The sequence below is a fragment of the Protopterus annectens genome, chromosome 1.part1 (assembly GCF_019279795.1).
Source record: "Protopterus annectens isolate FY-2018-M chromosome 1.part1, PAN1.0, whole genome shotgun sequence".
In the NCBI taxonomy this organism is placed as follows: Eukaryota; Metazoa; Chordata; order Ceratodontiformes; family Protopteridae; genus Protopterus; species Protopterus annectens.
Window position 1 is genome coordinate 59,469,111 of NC_056726.1, and position 26,449 is coordinate 59,495,559.

General features: G+C 40.3%; 1 protein-coding gene across 2 annotated transcripts in view; it reads right to left on the reverse strand.

Moving 5' to 3' along the window:
* ACP1 (acid phosphatase 1) overlaps positions 1–25,411 on the reverse strand; it is a 350,036-nt gene extending 324,625 nt beyond the window's left edge. For both annotated transcript variants that reach the window (XM_044073601.1, XM_044073597.1), the window contains exon 1: positions 25,273–25,411. In XM_044073601.1, the coding sequence (XP_043929536.1) occupies positions 25,273–25,312 (40 nt within the window). In that variant the 5' untranslated portion in view covers positions 25,313–25,411. The remainder of the gene's footprint in view (positions 1–25,272) is intronic.
* Between the last annotated feature and the right edge of the window lie 1,038 nt (positions 25,412–26,449).

Here is a 26,449-nt window from a genome sequence, read left to right on the forward strand (position 1 = left end):
AGCCTTAACAGTAATGAGTCATTGCTAGTTCTTCAGCAGAAACTGGCACACCTGCATTTTTCGAAGAATAACAGTGTTTAGGTATACATGGCTACATTACAGGCAGGTTTTCCAGTAATGTATCAGACAGAATGTGTAAAGTAAAATGCAAAATCCAATACTTTCTAGAGTTCAGGGCTCACACAGTTATGCCTCATGGTTCTGTTCCTGGTTCCCCCTGCTGTTCTCATTTGTGTTGGTGAATTATCCCAGTACTGCTGAAGACAGCAAGCTATCAGGTATGCTTATGACACTGACTTCATGTGAAATCCCTTTAGCATAGTTCATCTAAGGTAGTGCTTCAAGCTGTTTTTATTCATTTTGAGTGATTGCTGGTTGACTATGAAACCTTCTGCTGAATGCCAGTAAAAACAAATAAACCTCATTCTGATTACTAACTGATATGTTCATCTCTAATCATCCCATCCAAATGTGGCAGACCATTCAGTGCATTGATGGAATTAAACAAGGTAAGTCTTTAGCTTTTCATATTCTGAGTCAATGAAATAATTGAAAGATGTATCCCAAACCTGGTATGTACAGTTGGAGATTATTTGCATATTACTATATCCAGAATGATTCTGTTATCCTAACTGCTTACCAGATGTAAATCATATATATTGGTATGATCTTAGACTTATGTTGTTTAAACTCAGAATATCTAAAAAAAAAAAAAAAAAATGTAATTCGAAACTCATTAATTTAAAAGACATTTAATCTAACCACATTTGATACAATTGTGTAGTAGTTTCTATAGAATTAACACTGCTATTGTTTAGGCTGTTGAGATAGCAGGAATTACAAGTAAAAGTAGTCTAGTGCATCATTTGTACATTGCTAATGCCCGCCCATAAGGTTTGTGTTTGTCCATCAGCAGTGATTCAATGTATGCGGCGTTTTCTCATTTTCCGGCAGTTACACGAAAATAAAATTGCCAAAGATTCCAAAGACAACCACAAGTCATTCTATAACTATGTCAAGAATCTAAATGGCAATGCTCAGATCTGCTCTGAGCTAAAACAGAATGGCATTAAATATACTGATCCCAAGGATATTGCCGATATCCTGGCAGACCGATTCAGTGCCAACTTCACCCCCCTCTCACCTCCTAAATGGCCCATCTCAATACTGGAAGATTGCCAAATTCCGGTAATAACGGCCACACAGGTAAAAAAACACACACTCCAAAGCTAAGAATACAGCATCCATGGGACCAGATGACATCCCAGGCTGTGTACTACATGAACTACAATATGAACTGGCACCTCACCTAAGTGTCATGTTTAATCATAGCCTCACCTCAGGTTTCGTGCCCAATGAGTGGCTCAGTGCTACAGTTATCCCATTCCACAAGGGGGGATCCACCTTCGATCCCGGAAACTACCGTCCCATCAGTCTGACGAGCCTTATCTGCAAGGCCATGGAGCGTATTATCATGGAACTTATAAACAAAGATATTGACAACCTTCAAACACTGGACCCCACCCAGTTTGGGTTTGTGAAGGGCCGATCTTGTCTCCTGAACCTGATTGACTTCTTCGAATCAGTCTCCAGAGCCATGGACAAGGGTACGGTGGTCCACACAGGCTATCTAGACCTTGCCAAGGCCTTTGACACCATCCCCCACTCTGGAATCATAGATAAACTTACTAAGCTGGGCATTACTGTAAAAGTAGAGGACTCCAAATCCAGCTTCAGATGAGTGGAGTACCTCAGGGTTCAGTCCTGGGACCGCTCTTGTTTGGCATCTACTTCTCTGAAGTACAGGCCAACACTAAGGGACTCTGGCTAACAAAGTTTGCAGATGACTGCAAACTGGGAGCCATTATTGAATCCCCAAATTATGTGGATACTCTACAAAAGGGCCTTACAGAAACATATGCTTGGTGTCAGAGCCATGGGCTCAAGCTCAATGCCAAGAAATGCATACTTATCTCCTTTGGGAAAAAACATGTGCCCGTGAATTACCATATAGGTGGCATTACACTAAACACCAAAAGTGTGATAAGAGACTTAGGGACACAGGTGGACAGTGGTCTCACCTTCGATAACCACATCACCACAACAATCAGGAAATCCTTCTATGTGGCACACCTCATCACTAACCAAGGGCTTTTCATCTGGAAAAAGGAGGTCATTGTCCCACTGTATTCATCCCTCATTAGACCCATTATAGAATACAATGCCCCATTTGGTATGTACCTCTCAAGACATCTGCAACAACTGGAAAGGCCACAGAAATACCTCACTAAAAGAATCACAGGCCTAAAGCAGATGCCCTACGCTGACCGCCTTAAAAAACTCCAGCTATACTCTGTTGCATATAGTCTACTCAGAGGCGATCTCTGCTTAACATACAAGGCCATGTCAAACCCAGAGCTGTTGGACATGCTACACTTAAAGAAATCGCAATCCCTCAGAGCCACACGCTCCAGGGATCTAAACCTTGTCATCACAATAAACAAAACATGCTGGAGGGATAGGTTCCTGACCCATAGACTCCCCATTCTCTGGAATAGAATGTCCATTCATGTCAAGCAGAGTGCCTCTTTGGCCCTCTTCAAAAGGAACCTTGACGATTGGATGAGAGAAAGGAAATTCATCCCGGGGATCACGTCAGTCGCCCTGCTAGACAGGGGTCCAGGGAAGTAAATAGTGTGGGAAGAAATGGCCAGGGAATTGTTATGGCTAGGCTTGTATAGGCCCTAGGGCTGATAGCCTAGTACCAACCTATGAACATCCATTTACCTATTGCACGATGATGAGCAAGTCACTTAAACAGGCAATGCACTGGGGCAGTTGGGAATCTGAGCTAGTACCAGAGTGGTCTAATGGTATGCAAGTCTGATAATTACCCAAGAATCTAACAGATGAAAAGAAAATTAAGCTGTGTCTAGTTATAAAATCAAGCTTTGACTAGAGTAATATCTGAAAGTTAAACTGCCCGACTTTTTTTCTGCTGTACATCTTATTAATTTTGTGATTTTGTGTCTGACTGGTGTGTTTACTAATGCAAAACTTAATGTGTCAATAAACAGGCCTATCTCAATGGTGCAGGAAGATGAAGACCGGACTACAACCAAGATGCCATAACTTTGATTAGTGGTGCAGAAGATGGAGGTATCAGGTGAGGTGGGTGGCCATCACTTCCATGCCAATTGTGAGTGTAGAAGTGGGCAGAAAAGAGATCCCCGAGTGTGCATAAGCGTACACAAAGAGCCTCCCTATGGTAGCAGCTTCAAAACAAAGCCCCAACAACTGCAGTGAAGGAGTTGGTCAGTGATAGAGGGGCCCCTCATAACAATGTCAGCCTGCTTGGCATGTGACTCTTGTCTCTGAAGAGGACAGAATGGGTTCATAGGGCTCTCACTTCGAACAGGTGTTAAGACTCTAACCAGAGTTAGAGATCAAATGGGATCGATATCACCTCATAATGTGAACAAAAGAGCTGACAGGGTACTGGGACTAGTAATATCACAAAATCCACTAAAAGTACAATAAGCACACCTACTTGGTTCACTAAAGACCGTGTTTATTTTCTCACTTATTATTAGGATGTGTATGTCTGTCAAAGTACACTTTGGTCACGTGGCACACAGGCATTAAGACAGTATACCATAAACTAAAGTTTGACACATTAGTTACATCAAAGCAGAGTAAAAGAAATTAAAGCATTATAGTTTACACTGGTAAAATCTATAAAAGGATAACTTATTTATGAACAAGTTTGATTTCATCATTAGCCTAAAGATGACGGTATTATGACTTAATGAAATGAAGCAGTCAACAAACCAGACAGGTTTTTAACCTAAAATCCTCCTCACTTCAAATATCTTCTGTTGAACAACCTCAAAGCCAGCACAGAGACATATTCGATTTCTGGGTTTATTCTTAACCACTTACATGACCTTGGTTTCATTTTACAAGTGAGGAAGATATACGCTTATTGCAAGAAAAGAACTAATCTTCTGAATGGATATTAAGTACCCTACCCCCTCCTTAGCTGATGCTCTGAACGCAACTCTGTGCTCTCCATACCACTCAATAAATGACAAATCAGGCAACGCAAGAAATATGGCCAATACATTAGAGAATCAAGCTTGCCTTCAAGAACTTCATCCTGAGAGACAAAAAGGCAGGTCAGCCAAACCTGCTACACCTTCAAATGACAATCATAGCTATGAAATGCTGAGAAACAAATGCTCTTCCACAATCCAGATAGGAAGTAGCACTTGCCTAATCCTCAAAGCTGTAATAAACTTTACCTGGCATCCTTCTGGGGTGACAAAAATCTCCCAGAGTACTGCTCCTTTAAGAGTGTAGTCTTTCATAGGTAGGTACTAGGCTATTGGTCCTAGGGCCTATATACGCCTAGCCAAAAATGTACCCTGGCTTTCGCCACCCAAGAAAATTATTTTCCTGTGCCCCTGTTGAGCAGAGCCACAAAAGTGATCCCTGGGGTGAATTTCCTATTTCCCACTCAATTATCAAGATTTTTCTTGAAGAGTGCTAATGAGGAGCTCTATTTGACATAGACAGGTAGTCTGTTCCAGTGTATGGGAAGTCTCTGGGACAGGAATCTCTCCAGCATGTTCTGTTTATTGTGTTGATAAGGTTTAGATCCCTAGAGCGTGTAGCTCAGAGGGATTGGGATTTCTTTAAGTGGAGCATGTCCAACAGCTCTGGGTTTGACATAGCTTTGTACGTTAGGCAGAGATTGCCTCTGAGTAGGCGATATGCGACAGAGTAAAGCTGGAGTTTTTTGAGACAGTCTGCATAGGGCATCTGTTTCAGGCCAGTAATCCTCTTTGTGAGGTATTTCTGTGGCCTTTCCAGTTGTTGTAGATGTCTTGTGAGGTACATAAAAGGGGCGTCTTACTCTATAATGGGTGATGAGTAGAGGGGAACAATGACCTCTTTTTTGGAGGAGAAACCTTTTGTGATGAAGTGAGCCATGTAGAAGGATTTCCTGACCACTGTGGCAATGTGATTATCAAAGGAGAGACTACTGTCCACCTGTGTCCCAAGGTCTCATCACATTTTCGGCGTTAAGTAAAGCTATGTGGTAGTTCATGGATACAGAGTTTTTACCAAAGGGGATGACTATACACTTTTAGGCATTAAGCTTCAGGCCATGACTTTTGACACCAGGCATCTGTCTCAGTGAAGCCCTTTTGTAGTATGTCCATATCATTAGGAGTTTCGATTATGGCTCCTAGTTTGCAGTCATCTACAAACTTTGTTAGCCAAAGACCTTCTGTGTTTGGTATCTACTTCTCTGAAGTACAGGCTAACAGGAGAAGACCCATGCCTGAACCTTGTGGTACTTCACTTGTCACTGGTCTGAAGTTGGATTTGGAGTCCGCTACTTTCACAGTGTGGGTTTTGTCTGTGAGCCAGTTGGCAACCCATCTTGTGACAGAGGATTTATACCTAGTTTAGTGAGCTTATCTATCTATAATTCCAGAGTGGGGGATGGTGTTGAAAGCCTTGGCGAGATCTAGATAAGCTGTGTGAACCACCTTACCCTCATCTATGGCTTTGGTGACGGCTTCAAAGAAGTCAATCAGGTTTAGGAGACATGATCTGCATTTTACAAATCTGAACTGGGTAGGGTCCAGAGTTTGGAGATAACCAATGTCTTTGTTTAGGAGTTCCATGAGGATACGTTCCACGGCCTTGCAGACCAGGCTCATCAAACTAATGGGGTGGTAGTTCCCGGGGTCCGTCATGGCTCCCCCTTTGTGGAGTGGGATAACCGTCGCTGTGCGCCATTCAGTGGGCACAAAGCCTGAGGTGAGGCTATGATTGAACATGGTACCTAGGTAGGGTGCCAGTTCATTTTGTTGTTCGTGTAGAACGCAGCCTGGGATATAGTCAGGTCCCATGGATGCTGTGTTCTTGGCTTTGGAGAGTGTGTTTTTTACCTGTGCAGCTGTGATTACAGGAACTTTGCATTCTTCCGGTATAGAGATTGGCCCTCTAGGGGGTGAGAGGGGGGTAAAGTTAGCACTGAACTTATCTGTCAGGATGTTGGCAATATCAGTTGGTTCTGTATATTTAGTGCCATTCTGCTGCAACTCAGAGCAGATCTGACTGTTGTCACTGAGATTCTTGACAAAGCTATAGAATGCTTTGTGGTGGTCTTTAGAGTCAGTGGCAATTTTGTTTTCGTAACTAGCTTTGGAGGATTTTATGAGGGATCTCAGCTTCTTACTGAGGTTGACCAGGGAGTTCCTCCAGTCATGGGATTTTACTCTTTTTTGCAACAGTTTATTTCTTCTGTTGTAGAGTTTATGGCAGAGGACCACCAGATTGGCTTCCTTTTTTGGAGGATAGCATCTTGGTTCTATTAGGGATAGCATAATCCATGCACTAGTGTAAGTGCTTATAAAGTGCATTTGTGTAGGATTTAGCAGTCGTACCTCTATTGTCCATCTGCATGGGTATCATGAAGTTTGCCACTTCTGTCTTAAGAAGTGTGAAGTTGGCATTGGAGAAATTTTTTACGGTGGTTTCCCTAATTGGGGGTGGGGGCAGGATGTGGATATCTAGGGTGATTAGCTTGTGGTCAGATCTGACCAATGAGGAATTGACCTCTGGTGTGGAACACCAGTTGCCCATGCTGGTAATGACCAGGTCTAGGATATTGCTGCCCCTGGTGGGGGTGTGAATAAGTTGATCCAAGGCATTGACATTTATGAATTCCAGAAAACGTTGAGCAAGAGAGTTGGTACACGATTAGTTTTCCCAGTTAATGGTGGGGTAGTTGAAATCGCCCATTATTAGGGTGTTGGGTTGTCTTTCCAGTGCATCAAAAAATGAGGAGTGGGAATCCTGGGGCATGGTGGAGGGGGGGTCTGTAGCAAGCTTCAATTTGGATTGCACTCTTGCCTAGAGTTAGTTGCACTTGGACAATCTCGGATGCATTATGCTGTGCAACTAGCTTGGAGGTGTGGATATCCTTAATGAATATGGACACGCCTCCACCTTTAGTGCTCTGTTCCGGGTTAGGTGGCTGAAAAGTGTGGTATGAATTATAACCTGGTAATGCAGGGGTGCTCTCTGGAACTTTGATCCAGGTCTCTGTCACTGCACAGATGTCGATGTTCTCCATCTTAAGGAGTGCCTCAAGTGACTGCATTTTGAGGTTTAGACTTCTAGCATTGAGCAGCATTACCCTCAGATTTTGCTTGCTTGTACCGGTTATGGTGATGAATTTGTCATTTGAACCTTGCCTAAAAAAGGCACTATAGGGTTGGTAAGAGCCTTAGCCAGTATCCGCATCCTGCTGACCACCTGCTGTGTAACTCACTGAAAATGGCAGTGATTTAGGTAATCAAAAGTTGCAGGTGCACAACTATTTTGAAGACTTTAGAAAATGGTTTAATAAAACTGAAATGGGGCTAGAATTTGAAAGCATAATCAAATGGATTCAATGTGTATGGGGATAACCAAGAGTGTTTTACATTACCCTTGCCTTACAAACTCCACAATATAGCTAAAGTGGTCTCTCAATCTGGACAGATGTAAAAAATCACTTATCAACTTAACAGTAGTCACTACAGCTATGGTTAAAGATGCCACGCACGTCAAAGCAGTAAGAGTAAAGTGGCGGAACTTCTTGACAGCCCAGTTGGCTGCAAAAACAAGAACCTGTCAACTCATCAATACAGGAATGGGACAATATACTGCATATCATCACTGATAAACTAGAGAAAGAAATGCAACTCAGTAAACATTTCTGTAGCTAGAAGAGGATAAGAGATTCCTTACAGAGCTTCCTAAGTGACATGCAAATGGATGCAGTGCAAAACAACCTCTGAGAATGTCACAATTAATGAAAATGTGCTGCCAAAAGAGTGGCAGAAAAATCAAGCAGAACCACATGGGATAAATTCAGAATAAAACATGCCATCATGTGGTGCAGTTAGGGATACTGACTATATCTAGAAATTCCTCCAGGCACAGAAATTTCCAAAAGGATGGAACTCTGCATATAAACTGCAAACCTCAGTCAAATATCACTGCTGCAAAGACACAAGAAATTTGAGGAATCCCTGCTTTTCAGCAGGACCGCTAAAACTCATACATATACACAGTACCTAAGACGGGCCAGCGAGACAGGTTATTTACATTGCCCTACATGCATAACTGTATCCTGGCAATTATATGGAGCATCCCAAAACCTTTTAGAAAGTAACAAAAGGAATCCATTCTAAATTGTAACAGGCTCAAATCATCTATGGCACAATCCCTGTTATTCTCAAAACAGCGGTAATACATAATCATCAACCATGGGACGGGTAAGGATAATCTAATCCAGACGATAAATGTTCTGCCCTTTGCTTTCTCCTACTCTTTCCTAGCAATATATCCTCAGTTATTGCCCAAAATTTCTTCCTAGTCATCTACCTCTCTCTCCGCCCTTCTTACTTCTACCTATACCTTAATATCAGAGATTAATATCAGAGCTTTGGCCGGCTAACATCTATCTGAAATTAGCTGGACGTATAAGTGAATTTAAGTACACTTTTATCTGCTCTTTTGCATATATTATTTAAATTTATTTATTTGTGTTTTTTACTGAATATTAACTCAACTGAAGTTGTGGCTGTCTCTCTACAGAGTACTTTTTATAATTTCTGTGTAGCCATTGATAGCAGTGGGGGGTCGTTTCACCTCATCACTGACATTCTGTCTTACCTTATATAAGTGGTACATTTTGAGTTATCACAGCTTTGGCCAGCTAACATCTACCTGAAATCAGCTGGACGTATAAGTGAATTTAAGTACACTTTTATCTGCTCTTTTGCATATAGTACTGTATTTAATTTATTTATTTGTGTTTTTCACTTAATATTAACTCAACTGAAGTTGTGGCGGTCTCTCTACAGTAAGTTCCCAACCCACCCTCCATGTTCTTGTTTTGGTGTTAATGTTGGTGGCTTTGAAATTGCCCGCCCCTCTTGTAGATGTGTATTTGGATACTCCTTCTGGGCCCATCTCATTTGCTCATTCAACTGAGTGCAGTGAGATCATATTCTGAATTCAGGCACTCCTACGGTGTACAAAGAGAGCATTTGGGAAGGGCAACCCCTGTAGCCTCTTAATCCTGCTTTGTTCCCTCCCTAAAAAAAATCTCAGCTTGTTTCCTGCCATTCCTGTAACTAGTCAAGTCCAGATACAGACTTGCTGTATCCAGGACTGAGTCCCCCAAGCCTGTGTTGGAGGGAAGCCTTCTAGCTTATCAGTGGGAGTGGTAAGCACTAGGTAGCCTATCCTCCACGGGAAGAGTGAGTTTTGGCCCAGAAATTGTAGTTTATTTGGCAGTCTGGGAAGTTTTCCATCTCTTTCAACTTGCTGGTTTAAAAGCCTATGTTTGTACTTGTTCCCCGCCTTTCCTGCAACTAGTCTATTCCAGGTACAGATTTGCTGTATCCAGGACTCTCTGTAAGCTTCTGAGCCCCCCAAGCCTTTCTGTGTTGGAAGGAAGCCTACTAGCTTATCAGTGGGAGTGGTAAGCATTAGGCAGCCTACCACAAGAGGAGAGGTTCTTGGCCCAGAAATTGCAGTTCATTGACCATTTGGACAGTTTGTCCATCTCTTTCAACTTTCTGGTTTAAAAGACCACATCTGCGCTTGTTTCCCCATCTTTCCTGCAACTAACCTACTGGGTAGCACTAGAAAGCCTTAAGCCTTCTAGCTTAGAAGAGGGACTTTGGAGTGATTAAGTATAAGTTTTCTGTACTTTCTTGCTGTAGTTTTCCACCTAAATGCAGATTTTCCCGCATTTACTGTGATTTAAAAGCTTGTTTTTTTCACATATTGTACTTATTTGACTGCCTGCACTTTTAAAAAGTTTTTTGTTTAAATAATTTGTTTAACTGTTGTAGGCTACACACTCAAGTGCGATAGCCTTTTCTGATAGTTTGCAGTGTTTTAAAGCCGTTTTAAGTGTATTTACTGTTTTTGTCTCATCTTTTAAAAAAAAAAAAAAAATCCTTGTTTCCCGCCTTTCTAAGCTAGTATAGTCCAATTTTCAGACTAGTGCTGAATTCAGGGCTGTGATACTAGTTTCCTAGTTGCCCATACCTTACTTGGATAGAAGGAAGTTTCTCTGTTCACCTGTGAGAGAGGGGAGCTTTGAGCAACCTATCTGTCTCTGGAGGACTGGTTCCAGCCCAGAAGTTAGTAGTTTATTGGCCATTTTGGGCTAATTTCTGTCTCTCATTTCCCTACTATAAAAACCGCGGTTGCACAGTTTTGCACACCGGGCAGTGCCGGTTAGCTACGGTTAAATTATTCCTGGCTCCACTAAGTCTCCTCTTCAGTTTTTCCCTTGAAACTAGTCCAACTCTCAACCTAAGCACTCAAAAAGCATCTTACAGCCCAGCACTTCCTCAGACCTAGTAGCAAGTACTAATATACCCTGACACTAATTGCCCAGCAGGGCAAGGCTCTTTATTCATCCCTCACCAACCAAGCGACTAAGCAGCTCACCCTACTATTCAGGCATGACCAAAGGGCAACTTCAGGTGCACTCTTCTAGTCCAGCTGGTGAATCAGGGTATCCTGAGGCAATGTTACCTCGTGTACACAAACAACCCTCTCCTCCTACCACAAAATCCTAACATATGCGAGAGATGCAATTATACAGTCAAACTGGAAGCTAAGCTGTCTCCACCCAAGACTGGAACAGACAGTCAAGAGGAGAAGGTTAACACTTGCACCACAACTCCAGCCGCACACAGACCTAATAAAACAGCACTGGCAAAAAATAAACAAATACACAAAATCATACTCGGAAGCTCTAAACAAAAACATCACAGACCTCCAAAGCAGACACCCAAACAACCTACACTTCCCGTCACAAACCAGACAACACACAAAATCAGTGTGCCGCACAATCACAGCCCTTAAGGCGAAATAACATACCCAACACACTAGTAATAGGCGACTCTACAGACAGGCACACTGACATCCCACTCACTAGGCTGGACAAGCAGAAGGTTACTGTTAGCTGGCTGTCGGGAGCCAGAATCTGCCACATAACACAAGCACTCACTTCACTCCAGAACAAGTACAAATTTGACTCTGTCATTGTTCATGTTGGTGTGAATGACCTGAGACGTACCTCCCTGGACTACATGAAGAGAGAGACTGGAAGAGCTCTCTGGTCATGTAGCCCAGGCTGGTATGACCCTGACCCCGAGTAGCATCCTGCTCTTACCAAGAATGATACCTCAGTATAAAGAAAAAATGATCAATTTCAACAACTGGCTAAGCTTCTGGTGTCATTCAAAGGGGATCCAGTGTCTGTCAGCCTGAGACGACAAGCCACATTGCTTCGCAAGAGACGACTTGCACCTGTCTCCCCTAGGCTTTCGAATACTAGCCAAGGCTCTTGCTGTCCCCATAGTGCCTTTTTAGGCAAGGCTCAAAAGTCAAACCCACCTCCGTAAACAGCACAATTAACAAAAAACTGAGGGTTATGCTACTCAACACCAGAAGTTTAAATCTCAAAATGCAAGCGCTCGAAGCACTCCTCAGTATGGAGAATATCGACATCTGTGTAGTAACTGAAACCTGGTTCAAGGCTCCAGACAGCACCCCAGCACTACAACTCATACCACATGTTTCTGCCACAGAACACAGACCGAAACACAAAAGGAGGGGGTGTATCCATATTCACCAAGGATACCTATACCTCCAGATTAGTGGCGCAGCATGATACCTCTGAGATTATCCATGTGCAACTAACATGGGACAAATCTGCAATGCAAATTGTGGCCTGCTACAGATCATCCCCCATGACCACCACTCCACCTTTCTGGAGACATTAGAAAACATGAAGGCCCTACTGAACACCCTGATATTGGGCGATTTCAATTATCCTACCATTCACTGGGAAAACTACTCGAGTACAAATTCCCAGGCCCAGCGCTTCCTGGAATTCATCAACTCAAATGCCCTGGATCAGCTGGTAAACTCCCCTACCAGAGGTGAAAACATACTGGACCTGGTCATCACCAACATGGGCAACAGGTGTTCCACACCGGAGGTCAACCTGTCACTGGTTAGATCTAACCATAAACTAATCACTCTGGATGCCCACACCCCACCACCACCACCCCCAACTAAGGAAACCACAGTAAAAAAAAAACTTTTCTAAAGCAAACGTCACCTTACTTAAGACAGAGGTGGTAAGTTTCACAGCCCCCATGCTAAAGGATAACGCTGCCCAAGATGCAGAAACCTTTCCAAATGCACTCTATGAGCACCTACAAGGATGCATGGATCATGCCATCCCTAGCAAAACCAAGACTCACTCCTCTAAGAGAAGGAAACCAGTTTGGTGGACCCCTGCAATAAAACAGGCTATACAACAGAAGGAGGAAACTAGTTCAGAAAAAAAGCAAATCCCAAGAATTAAAGACATCTCTAATCAGTATCAGTAAGAAACTAAAGGTCCCTCATAAAATCATCCAAGGCTAACTTTGAAAGAAAAATAGCCAAGGATTCAAAAGATAACCACAAAGCCTTCTCTAGCTATGTTAAGAATCTAAGTGGCAACTCGCAGATATGCACTGAACTAGTGCAAAATAGCACAAAATATAATGAACCTACTGATATTGCCAACATCCTGGCAGACAGATTCAGTGCAAACTTCACCCCCCCTCTCACCTCCAAAAGGGCCCACAACAATCCCGGAAAAGTGTAGTGTCCCAGAAATCACAGACACACAGGTGAAAGCCCTTTCAAAAGCCAAAAACACAGCGTCAATGGGAACAGATGGTGTCCCAGTCTGCGTCTTGCACGAACTACAGAACGAACTAATCCCCCACCTAAACATGCTGTTCAAACCTCAGCATCTCCACAGGCTAAGTGCACATAGAATGGCGCACAGCAAGTGTTATTCCTCTCCACAAAGGAGGGGCCACAACTGACCCGGGTAACTATCGCCGCATAAGACTGACTAGCCTGGTCTATAAGGCTATGGAGCGCATCATCATGGAACTCATTACCAAAGATATTAGGAACCTCCAAACACTTGACCCGACCCAGTTCGGCTTTGTTAAGTGGAGATCATGCCTACTAAACCTGGTTGACTTCTTCGAGCCGGTCACCAAAGCCATAGACGAGGGAAGGTGGTTCACACAGCCTACCTTGACCTCGCCAAGGCTTTCGACACCATTCCCCACTCGGGTAATACAGAAAAACTCACCAGCCTGAACATAAACCCCTACGTCACGAGATGTGTTGCCAACTGGCTTACAGACAGAACTCACGGTAAGAATAGCGAGCTCCAGGTCCGACTCTAAACCAGTCACAAGTGGTATCCCGCAGGGCTCGGTCCTGGGACCCCTACTTTTCGGCATATACTTTTCAGAAGTACAGGCAAACACAGGAAGACTATGGCTATCCAAGTTTGCTGATGACTGCAAACTGGGAGCCATAATTGACTCTCCGGCTGACACGGACATCCTCCAAAAGGGCCTTACTGAGACGGACAGCTGGTGTCAAAGTCATGGCCTCAAGCTAAATGCCAAAAAATGCATAGTCATCCCATTTGGGAAAAACAAAACACACACGGAATTACCACACAAGTGGCAGCCCCCTTAATACAGAAGGGGTAATAAGAGATCTGGGGACCCAGGTAGATAGTAATCTCTCCTTTGACAATCATATTGCCAAAGTAGTTGGGAAATCCTTCTATGTGGTCCATCTAATTACTAAAGGGTTTGCATCTAGAAATAAAGAGGTTATAGTGCCCCTTAAGTCATCACTCATTAGTCCCATCATAGAGTACAATGCCCCATTTGGGATGTACCTCACAAGACACTTCCAACAGCTGGAAAGACCACAAAAGTACCTCACCAAGAGGATTACTGGCCTCAAACATATGTCCTATGCAGCCCTACTGAAAAAACTCTGGCTGTACTCAGTGGCATATCGCTTACTCAGAGGTGATCTCTGCCTGACTTAAAAGCCATGTCCAACTCAGAATTGATGGACATGCTCCACCTAAAGAAATCCAAGTCACTACGAGCCACGAGCTCTAGTGAGCTAAACCTCGCCACAACAATAACTAGAACATGCTGGAGGGATAGATTCCTGTCACAGAGACTCCCCATGCTTTGGGACAAAATTCCAAATTACATCAGGCAGAGCCCCTCACTAACACTCTTCAAGAGAAACCTTGACGAGTGGATGGGTAACAGAAAATACACCCCTGGGATCATTTCATTGGCTCTGCTTGACAGAGGGTCAGTTATTTAATCAATGGGGAGGCAAAAGCCGACACACTCTGGCTAGGCTTATAAATGCCCTCGGGCAGACAGCCTAGTACCTACTTATGAACCTATACTAGAACACTCTCTCACCTCTTAGCACTAATCCTCCATTTTTTCTTTTTCTTTCCTTCTATCAAGTTAATTTCCAAATATGTTTCATAGCACTTTACATTACACTGCTATTAACGATAATTTAAATGGTGTATGTTGTTTACTAGGTTCTTTATGTATTTTTCTCTCTCTAGTTAATGTATAATTTTTTTGTTGTTTTTCTCACTGGGCCTCTTCTGAAAAGGATTGCTTTCCCCAAGCTGGACTATTCCAGTAAGCAAATGCAATCAATAAATAAAACAACAAATCAAACAGGGTAGGTCAACAAGCACCAAAAGGGAAATTGGCTAGGCTTAAAATGGCCCACATCGGCAGCTATGCTAAAACTTACCTATGAACCTGTAAGAGGAGAATACTGAAGACCAGCTGAACACATCTAATGATACTGGATGTTGGGAACAGAAGACTGCAACTAAGCTTCATACAACTTCCTCATTGGTAGTTAGTACACTTATGTCAATATCTCACTTCCTCAGTTTCTAAAGAAATTTGAGACGTTCTACATTTTAACCATATTTATTGCTCTTCAATCCAAACACAAAGAATCTACATGAATTACTGAATGTTAGAACACTTACGGTTACTACTTAAAGAAGGGCGCTCTCTGGCCTTCTAGTCAGTAACCTCCAGTTTAATCATCCAATGAAGCTGGCCAAGTTACAATGTTAACAAAAAATGTACTGTAGCAATACAGTATACACTCATTTTCTAAATAAAGGCATTTCTGTCAAACATCTACACAAATGGCTCCACTTTCTCATTTACACTACAAATAATGTTCATTTCAACTACTATGTCATCCCTTCAACTCGAAGTAAAACAGTACAAGTAGTAACAAGTATACCCTTTCTAAGCCACGCTTTTAAAAAGAAAGAGTTTCACTGAAAGACAAAACATGCATACCACACACACAAAAAAAAAACACACACCTGAAAAAAAGTACTTAAAATCTTAGCATGCTACCAACATAATAAATGAATGGTCGTAGCCACAGTGACGGTTACTTTCTTCTTCTTTAGTATTTAAAATTTCAAGTTTCACTTTTTTAAACATAGATGGTTGGAGCCTGGAAGACCATAACATTAGAGTAATAACTGGGACACAACTTGTTTACCCCTGCCAGTTTAACAATTAAGACCCCCGACCTATTAATCCATTTGGTTCCTCTGTCCTGCCAGATATATCACCCCAGAAATAACTGTATGGCATGTGGAAGAATGCAAATCCCTTCTACAATGTAAACCCATTTTGCTAACCACACTTACTGGAACAGAAGGCAGCAAGAGCTGAGCAGCAGGGACCATCATTCATACTCAGCAACGACTTCTCCTTTCTGCAACCACTTCACTTGTGCTCCACAGTATCAAATATGTAATGCATAGCTCACGTAGCTCGTGTATTAAACACCATTTTACAATAAACCAGCATCAGTTCAGACAATACATTTTATATCTTGTGTAAACTTTCTGGTCTCCACCAAAACACACTCCCCCCTACTCTTTCCCTGCTCCTCGGGTGCTATATCAACTACTGAAACACCCTCCACCATCTTCAGTCAAGGCCACAACTGTTACACCTGTGGTACAGACTTGTTTACCTCATTATTTTACCTACCCTTAAAACTATTAAAATTCATAAATCATGTTTAATTCACATCCCCAATTCTCTGGCATTCCTGAAAAGCACTAAATAGTACTATTCAAGCAACACTTACAGACCACACTAAAACCTGTTTGTTCCACTTGCTCTACAACACAGAAAGCCACTATCAGAAAATGTAGTTCCACTGTTACAAAAAGCAGCCAAGAACTAGTGGTACAGTCAGAATTTTGAAACTGTCCATCACTTTTTCAAACTGTTGCCCTCACTTCCCTTGGGGAACAGCATAATTGCGTTTTTATGGTGTACATCCTAGGGTATAAACACATTATCCAAATCGCTACACTCAGTCTCCTACAGGTTACTGAGAGGCAATCTATGCCTGGCATACAAAGCATCCTTGGATACAGTTCTGATAGAACTTTAGGACATTCACAAAACAAACAGCATCAGAAACAAGTAGATCTTGCTTGTGACAAACAAGACATGATGGGAAGATAGGTGCGTGTCTCAGAGGATCCCAATGCTCTGAAGCAGGCTCCCTGTCCATGTGAAGCAGAGTCTATCCCTAACCCTACTCAAGTGTAATCTTGAGCAATGAACATGAAATCGGAAACTCACTCTGGGTTTGGACCTCATCCCTCTGATAGACAGTGGCAGACAGTAATGTCCAAACTAACATATCTCCCTCCATAACTTCTAGAGCAGGGGTGTCCAACCTTTTCAGTTGCAAGGGCCGCATTGAGTCAACAAAAATGGTCTGGGGGCAAACGGCAGGTGAGGACCAAAAAAAAAAAAAAAAACAAACACAGGTTTATGCGGACTAATGTGGCTGTATTGTAGGTTAACTTGAACAATAAATAAATTAATAAATATAAATAAATTAATAAATGCATAATATTTGCCCTAAAATTCAATATCTCATTCTAAACAGGTACAAAATGTCACACAACAACAATCTTAGAGCTGTATACTTTTGTAACATCTCCTTTTACAGTAGCTTATTAAATTAGATGCCAGAGAAAGTATTTAAGTTCTCCAGAAGCATAGTTCTAAGGGAGCAAAATACTTATGTACAACCATGCTTTTGGCATCAATAGTAAAAATCAGACCAGCTTGCTTATGCTGTTAAAAAATTAAAAACAATAGGAGTTCCACAAAATGTGAACAATGTGCAGCTAAGATAATTTTTTCTTTATGACACCTAATTTTTTGTTAAAATATGACACCTATTACATCAACAAAAAATTAAAACTAATTTAAAATGGCTTCCTAGTTATGGAACACTCATGCTCCATTTAGCAAGATATTTTTTCTGGAAAATGAACTAGATCAGCTCCACCTTTTGATTAACTTAACAGTCTTTCCCTCTCACTCCTAGAAACAAGGAAAGGAAATACTAAAACTTAAACAGAGAAGTGATAAAGGACAACTGTGTGCTGCACAGAACTGAAAATGCAAACTTCACAACCATACTGAGTATTCAAACGCAATGTCTAAAGGTGTTCTGATCAACAAATCCACATTTGTATATTTTTACACTTTTAAACAAGACCAATGGTAGCAATTTGAGAAAGTGATAAAAAAGGCATTATTTTTACCCACCTCTCCTATCTGGAGACACAAAAAAAGAAACCAGTAACAACTTCAACAATTGTATTAAAAGCACCCCAGTTATCCCAACATTAAAGATTCCTTTGCCAACCAATTCTAGGTATATGGAATATTAGGAGTCCCCCAGTCATTCAGCACAGAATACTTTCTGTCAATACAAACACCACTGCATAACATAAGACTATTCTCTTATTCTTTACTAAACTGTATGAAGATATATTGGGAAAAAAAAAACTTGAATAAACAAACCCAAAGTGAAAAGCAATGTACTTATCTCACTGGTGCTTACTTGTCCTGGCTGGCCATGAAATATTTATGAAAGTGCTGACACTGATTAAACAGGGGACTAGCCGGGCTGCATCACTGGTGCTGTTAATTTGTTTGACAATCCAGGCTAAATTACAGTTAAGATACAAACATATTTAGAATCTTCAGAGAGATACTATGGATAAGATGCGAAGCTGTTTGCAAGTATTACATTTACTCTGTGAATAATGTGCATGCATTTAGGCACCAGAGTGTAATCAGTGCAAATACAGCAAGCAATTTTATTAACAAGAACTACTTGGAACCAAGTAATGCTAGGTAATATGTAAAAACATAAGGAATACCAGCAATGCAAGTATATCTTACATTTGCACATCCCCTTAAAATGGAAACTAAAGAAATTATGGGGAACTGACTGACCTCTGAAACAGGAATGGACATCTGTTTTCAATATGTAGCAACCGAATAATTTTGGTCTCAAAAAAAAAAACACTAATTAACTCATTCCTTCTGTCCTACATACTGGTTTTGGTTTGGTACCTTTATGTTTGTGAAGAAGTACCCTTATAACTTGCTGAATAAATAAATACATAATAAAAATGGAAAAGATCGGTTAAGAAGAAAAATGTAAATATGGGCAATATGTTAAGCTTACAGTCCTATAGGATTCATTGTTTAACTCTGGTTAACTAAGTAAACCAAGTGGTAAACAGCACTCCCTCCCGCTCAGTGATGTATACCAATATTAATGGATCTGTTTCAATCATCCTTTAAGAGTGCAAAATAAAATTGTGGTTGCATGTTTCTTTTGCATTATTTCCCCATAGGCAATGCAAAACATATACAGCACAACCTCTAATTTACTACAGGTTCATAAAGCACATGTTTTATTTTCAGACTTTATTATGGCTACATATTATAAATTCATTGATGTGATGAAGACATGTTTAGTGCTTTGTTGTGCTGATTACTACAGAAAAAATAGAACGGATTACAATTCTGGAGAATCATCAAAAATCTAAAATGAGTTTCAAATTATTCAAGACAAATTGTGTTTACCCTGCCCTACAATAGGATCAATACATCTGCGAACACTGAGAATGGAAGAGAAAAGAAAATAAAACCTTTCCAAGGTACAAGAACTAATACTGCACATTTGCTACTATGGCTGTGTTATTTAGGCCATCTGTGCAGAATGCTTTAATGATCCTTAATTCACATTAGCCGAATATAGTAAGGGCATACTATCATTGTGAGACTTTCCTATACTACAGTACAGAATAACAACATGTCCTGCTGCACTTTGAAATGCACCATTAAAAATCAAGAGAAAGCCACATTAATATTAGGCAACTTTATGTTTGCTGTTTTCTGAGATGTACAACTAGGTCACAATCTTTAGCATACAACCAGTAAGGGCTATACTAGCAACACATAGATTCTTGGCGAGCTGAGCCTTCATCTTGTAACTTACCTTTGTTGTAGTGTAGTCGGTGTGCACACAATGAAATAAAGTAAACTAAGAAATAATAAATCCTCTCTCTGCTACGATCTCGCTCCTTCCTGCAGCTTTTCTTTTTAAAAATCGCCCGAACGGTGTTTTTGGCATCGCATACCAGCGGAAAGACGCTGGTATGAAAAAAACGTAAAAAAAAGAAAGTTGGCGCATGCGCAGAAGAGCAAAACTACACGGACGTGTAAACACACGGAAAAAAGTGAAATTAAATTTAAATTTAAGGGTCGCGGGCCGCATGGAAGAGCTCTGAGGGCCGCATGCGGCCCGCGGGCTGGACACTCCTGTTCTAGAGACTTCCTAACATACCCCCTCCTAATAAACACCCATGACATAAAAGGACACAATTGGGTTGGACTGCACGGCTAGGCTTATAAAGGCCCTGGTGGTCATTAGCCTTATATATACCTATGAACCTATGTAGACATTAATGTAGCCTTTAGCCAACACATAGCCAAGATAGTAATAAAAAAAAAAAAAAAAAAAAAATTCATTCTAGGCTGCCCAAAATTATAGGTAAGGGTGTGTATGGCATCCACATCCAAGGAAGTTATACTACCACTGTACTCATCCCTTATTAGACCTATCAAAGTACAAATGTCCTGTTTGGCATATACCTAACCAGACACTTGCAACAGTTTGGAGTGCCCACAAAGGCTTCTCACCGGAAGAATTCAGGGCACGAATACCCTGTCCTACAATGATTGCCTATAAGCTCTGTCTCTGTACTCAGTCTCCTACAGGCTGCGGACAGGGGATCTTTACCTAGCTTGCAGGGCTATCTCAGACCCAGCCTTGATGGATCTGTTGTACATGTGTAAAACAAACAGAACCAGAAACACTGGAGCAGGTATCTGAGTTTCTCTCGACAGAAAAAGAACATGCTGGAGAGACAATGTGCACTCCAAAAGATCCCCACACTATGGAACAGCTCCCCAACAATGTAAAACAAGAGTTTATTCCTAAACCTATTCTAACAAAACCTTAATAACTGGATGGGAAATTGTAAATTTACTCCCAGTTTGTCCCCATGTCTCTTATGGACAGAAGCCATCAATAAGAAAAGTATAAACCTAACTAACACTGGCCCCATGGCAATTCCCTTAGTTACCTCCTTACTAACATGCCCCCCCCTCCTGTATAGTCATCTATGATATTCAGGATCCAAATGGGTTTAGGGTGCATGGCTAGGCTTGTAGGGGCACTAGTGGTCATTACCTTTGTAAATACCTATGGGCCTACAAATAGAGAAATAAATGCAGCGCATGTATAAAATCTGAAACCTTTAACTAATAATGCAGCTAACATACAGCATTACGTTCTTTTCCTTGTTCATGTGCACCCCTTTAGTTTTATAGGTTCACAGGTAATCACTAGGCTAGCTGGTAGATTTAAAATTGCCCACAAGAGCAATTTCCCCTTCAATACTGTCTTTTCAAGCAGTAATACGCATCTTTACAGTAGCAGGGAGCTACTCTTGTGTGTGTGCGAGCTAAAAGCTTGGTCCTTGGTCCACTGTGGTAGGCAAAATACTTCATAGGGTTACCACCTAACAGGAAAATTTACTGAAGATCAACAGCTAAGGGTCTCTTTCAGAAAATCCAAAAATCAGGATTTCTGTCAAAATTCTGTTATGGGGAGCATTTGAGGGATATTTTAAATCATTCTGAGAGCTAACATTGTAGAAAGAATGTTATACGTGTGTCGATTTTGTTACAGATTTGGCTTATCAGGACAATGCTAGTGTGTGTGTATATAAATAATACTGGTGAGTACATACATTAATGGCTTGTGTAATGAAAAATCTGTCATAAAATGCATCACAGAACATCAAGAACCGCAGAGCATCTGGGAGCTATCATTCCTGGCTGTATAAGTGGCTAAGAAAGGTCCTCCATTCTGGACCCACCTAGCCTAAAATTGACCCTGCTCAGAAGTGGCCACAGAGATTGCTACAGTTTGTGTTGAAGCTGAGGATACTGTAGTCGTTATTTCTCCAATTTTCCTCACAGTCAAATTCAGACATAGGTGCAGAAGATAACCAAAGATATTGGTTGGGGACAGTGAAGAAGGTAACCAGAGCTTTAGTTATTGGCTGAGACAATGTAATCAGCATTTCTCTAACTTTCCTTACAATTACACCTCATAGTTGTACACAGAATGTTACTAAAGTTATTCTATGTCCAGTGTACAGCGTAGGAACAGCAAGTTGGAAGAACTACGGCAAATGTTATTTTTTCCACTTTTTCACAATTGAAATCAGATATATATAGCTGTGGATATCTTCTGGAGGTAGGAAAAAGGAGGTATTATGCACATACGTACACTGCAATAATCTGAAATATGTTGTGTAGTTTGCTCTTGCACTTTCATTCTAGTTTGATTTCAGAGTGATACACAAAGGTGTCTGTCGTTGGACTGATGAGACGTGCTTTGTAGCTGTATGACAGCAGCAGCTTGACATGATTATGTTCATTTATTTATTTATTTATTTGTTTGTTTGTTGAGCAGGTTAGTCCGGCTGAACGGTTTGCTCGTTTTCAGTGGAGACCCGGGGAGAAAAGCTCCACAGTGAGTTTATAACTTTTACATGCAAACAGTTAAGAAATCATCAGTGCCAATGAAACAGACTGTAGCAAAATAACATTTACAATAAATCATATAGAAAAAACTCCGGTACAATGTAATTATGAAATAATGCATTTGTTCTTTCACTTTCATCCCAAATGAATACCGCAAGTGTACACTAAAAGTTGGTACATATATTTTTGAGGTGGTAGGGAGGCAGTCATCCCAGACACAATGAATGTCAAAATGTTTACTCTCAGTTTGCGTATAACTACTACTCATTTTTGTGGCTTCTACTGCGTCATCAACTTTGAACATAAGCCTTTGAAAATTATTTTCTTTTTCTTTCAAGAAAAAAATAAATCTGTTTCTTTCCTTAGTCATGACTTTTTTTTATTCAGGCCATCATGACCAAAGGTTGTGGAAAGTTCTAAAATACACCTCAGACGATTTAGAATACCATGGTTTCTGGGGGGGGGTTAGTTCCACCAAACCCACAGCATAATTCTTCCCTCCACAGTTACTGTAATATAGTCTTGGTCAGTTAGGATATGTTGCAAGGATATATGAAACAGGTGTGAGAAAACAAAAAGCAGTCTGGGTAGTAACAGGAGGCAAAGAAAGGAAAACGGGAGCACTGGGGTGAATGCCACTGTGACAAGTGCAAGTGGGGACTGGTGAATGCCACTGTGACAAGTGCAAGTGGGGACTGCTGTGGAACACTGCCCAGAGATCAATATTCACTTATTTCCATGCTTTTATCAATTTCTCTCTAAACATAACATAAGCCGGCTTTCCCTCTCATTTCATATTGCAATTCTTATCTGTATTATACTAAATTTTCCTTTAATTTCTCTATAAACTTACTAAAATTTCTTTAAATACTAACTAGAATGTATGCTTAACTAATATTTTCATATTACGTCTAATTTAGTATAATTGTTTAAACTGTAGATGTTTCTCTATTATTTTTGAAAATTGTAAAATTATTGTTCTTAAAATGTTTTGTAACTTCTGGGATTTTCTTCTCAGGCATTCGCTAAAAAAAGGGCTCTTACCCAGTCAGACTTCCCAGGTAATCAAATGTCAATAAATAAATATCTAAAGCTACCCATGCAATCACTGAATGCAACCTTTTAAAACTGGCATTTCCTGGGTTTAACTTGCAAAATGGAGTTTGTCTACCCTGAGGTCATGGGTATGTTTTCATTAAGAAACAGCTGTGGCTTATTTGTCAGGGAAGGGAAGGATACGAAAGAACCAACTTTAGAATCGCCCCTTTTGAATTTTTTACACTAGGGTCTGCATGGTGTACTTGACTACATCCTTTCTGTAACTGAACAGCTAAACATGAATATGCCATAATTTCCACTTGTAGAGTGGGCATAGCTCTCAAACTTCCATTTCCAAAATGAGGAACACTGGCCCTCATAATGTGGTACAAATGGGCAAAATGTGGAACACATATTAATGGTTTACTAACATCTTCAACTAGGAAGGTCACAGAATGATTAAAATATGCTGATTTTATTTATAAAGAAGATCTTTTAATGAATTAATATAATTCATTTCTATTTATAATAAATTTCACTTAAATTCCTAAAACTGAATGTTTGACAGAGTCTTTCAATGTGGAACTTTGAGGAACTTCGAGGAACACAAACTTTTTAAGACCTCAAAGGAGGTACGTTCCTTGTAACGAGGTACACTTGAGAGGTATTAGTGGGTATGTAATTGGGATTCAACAGCATTCTTATAAATAACCCATTCTCCCCATTTTCAGATTAATGCAGCTCCTGTAAAACTCTAAACCGTTATCCATATATGTATTAGTTACATACCTCTCAACTGTCCAAATTTTTGCCTATTTTCTGTTCCTCATAAAATTTTGAATTGCCTGGCAATTCACTGGGGACTGAAGACAGAAAATAATGATAGACATTCGAGTCTACATACCATTCAGAAAATCCTTGTTAATATGAAACCTGTTATTCCATCAACTTTCTAAGTTTATAAGAAAAATATTTTAAAATGTTCATTATTGTGGGGGCTTTTGTCCTCCCATTGTTATGGCTTTGTCCAGACTTCTTGCTCCGAGATTGAGAAATATGATTAGTTACCATTATACTTGGGAACCTTTAGAAGTTCTGATATTGAACTTTTAAGGAGAGTTTCACATTACTACCATACAATCATGATGATTTAGATCACAGTCCTTTACTTCATAAGTTTTACCAACCTTCTGCTGCCAACACACATTGCAATTCATTGTTTTACAGCTTCGGTAAGTACTAAAGGAGAAAATTAACCTTCTTAACCAAGAAGTAAACAACAGTTTAATTTTATTTGCGTGACACTATTATGTATGCAAATTATTTGGGCTTTGTATTAGAACATTACCCCACCGAGATTTTCGCGCAGGAATGGGCGGGGCCTACATGATTGACATGCCTGAGTGACAAGCCAAGCAAATTATACAGTGTCACGGTGAATATTTGTAACACAGGCTTCATGCTTTTTTTACGCTCTTTAATTAGTTACCACAGCTTTTAGTATACAGTACGCAAAACAGAGATCAAATAAAGTTGTCTTTATTTTCTACATTTGTAAGTGCACCGTCAAAACCACCGCAGGGCCTTTGGATTCATAGTGTGACATTAGTATTAAAGAACCAACACGTATTCATTGTCATTTTAACACATGACTTCTCCCACAATTTTTCTTCGCATCTGATCTCCTAAACATACAAGTTTGCTATCTCACATTAATACAATTCTCCCCAAAATTCTGGCCATAAGGACAAATCTATATATATTCGTTGGTAATAAAGCAAGAACTTGGTAAATACCAGTACACGCTGAAAATACAGCAAAATCAGTGCAACAGTAAAATTAATGTGTTTTAAAGAAGCCAGATAAAATTAGAACTCAAAGGAATAACACACACAAAAAATATAAAAATAGAAAGAAACAGATCACAAGTTACAAACTACGAACCCCAAAAAGTACAATCCTACTACTAAATAAATATGTAGTCAAACCCAGCGCTTCTAAATATAAGAGGGACACAAAAAAAATGAACGCCGGTTAAAATAATTCTGTCATCTCATTTGCCGGTATTGGTCTGCAACACCTACGTTTTACTCTCTCAGCTTTTCATAAACAATACGCAGCTGACACACATGGTTTAAAAAACGTATACACATACACAATCCTGCTTTAAACATAAACTTCAATTGAAATAAATAATATAATGAAATCTCACCCAAACATACAAAAAGAACAGACTTATTAGAAGAAGCCATCTTTAAAGAGGACCTAAACTTGCAGTCCTGACTAAACAAAATACGTCACCTTCCACCAAACTAGTAGTTCGAAAACATGCCTGGCTAAATATGCAAAATAAAATCATATAATTTCTATAGTCACTTTAAGCGAATGGCCTAAACAGAGCGTGTTTATTACGTTAGGGAAATTACAGTATTTCAAAACAACATCCGCGAACAAGACAGGTTGGACAGGAAGGACAGGTGAGTTCTATCAGCTCACCTGTGCGGAGTGTGGCTGCTTTTACATATAGATCCTAGGACCGTACTGGTCTACTTTACAAGAAAAACAAAGTAATTTATTATTAACTAGTAAGTCCGTTTTTTTATTCCTTTAATGTATTGTACACAAGCGGCTTGTGAATTCAAAATTGTATAATGTCATTATTCATAGATTGAAATTCTCATTTCTCAGACCAAGTTAAAGTAGCACGCGCAACTGCTTAGACTACGTTTGTGATACATTAACTTGTATTTGTTCTTCCTGAGGCGAGTGGCGCTGGGGTAAAGTAAAGAATTATAGTAGATGTGAAGGAGTATTTTGACAGGTGAACCAGTATTAACTCCGTTTTTAAACTAATACACTCCTTTTTTTAATGTATATTGTATTTGTTCTCCCTGAGGCGAGTGGTGCTGGGGTAAAGTAAAGAATTATAGTAGATGTGAAGGAGTATTTGACAGGTGAACCAGTATTAACTCCGTTTTTAAACTAATACACTACTTTTTTAATGTATATATAAAATGCAGAATAAAGCATGTAGTAAAAAATACATTTAGATTTTCAAGTAGACGTAGTACAGTACTCCATTTGCTTTTGAGAGCTGGATATTAACCCATAGATTAAAAGTACTGAAGAATATAGCGTGTTCCTCATTCTGACCACATCGTTGTTTGGGCTAGGCATTGACATTTTTGTTATTGTACATCTTTTTTTGGTTGTGAACAGGAGTTGGTGTACCTTTTCACAGCTTTGTGGGAATCTGGGAGAATATTATATTAAGGTAGGAGTGAAGACCCCCCCCCCCCCCCCCGAAGCTTTTTCAGATAGTCCAAGTTGTACTACTAATATTTATTAGAGGTTTGAGAGATCCCTCAGTGGAAGTTCTAGCTTGGCTG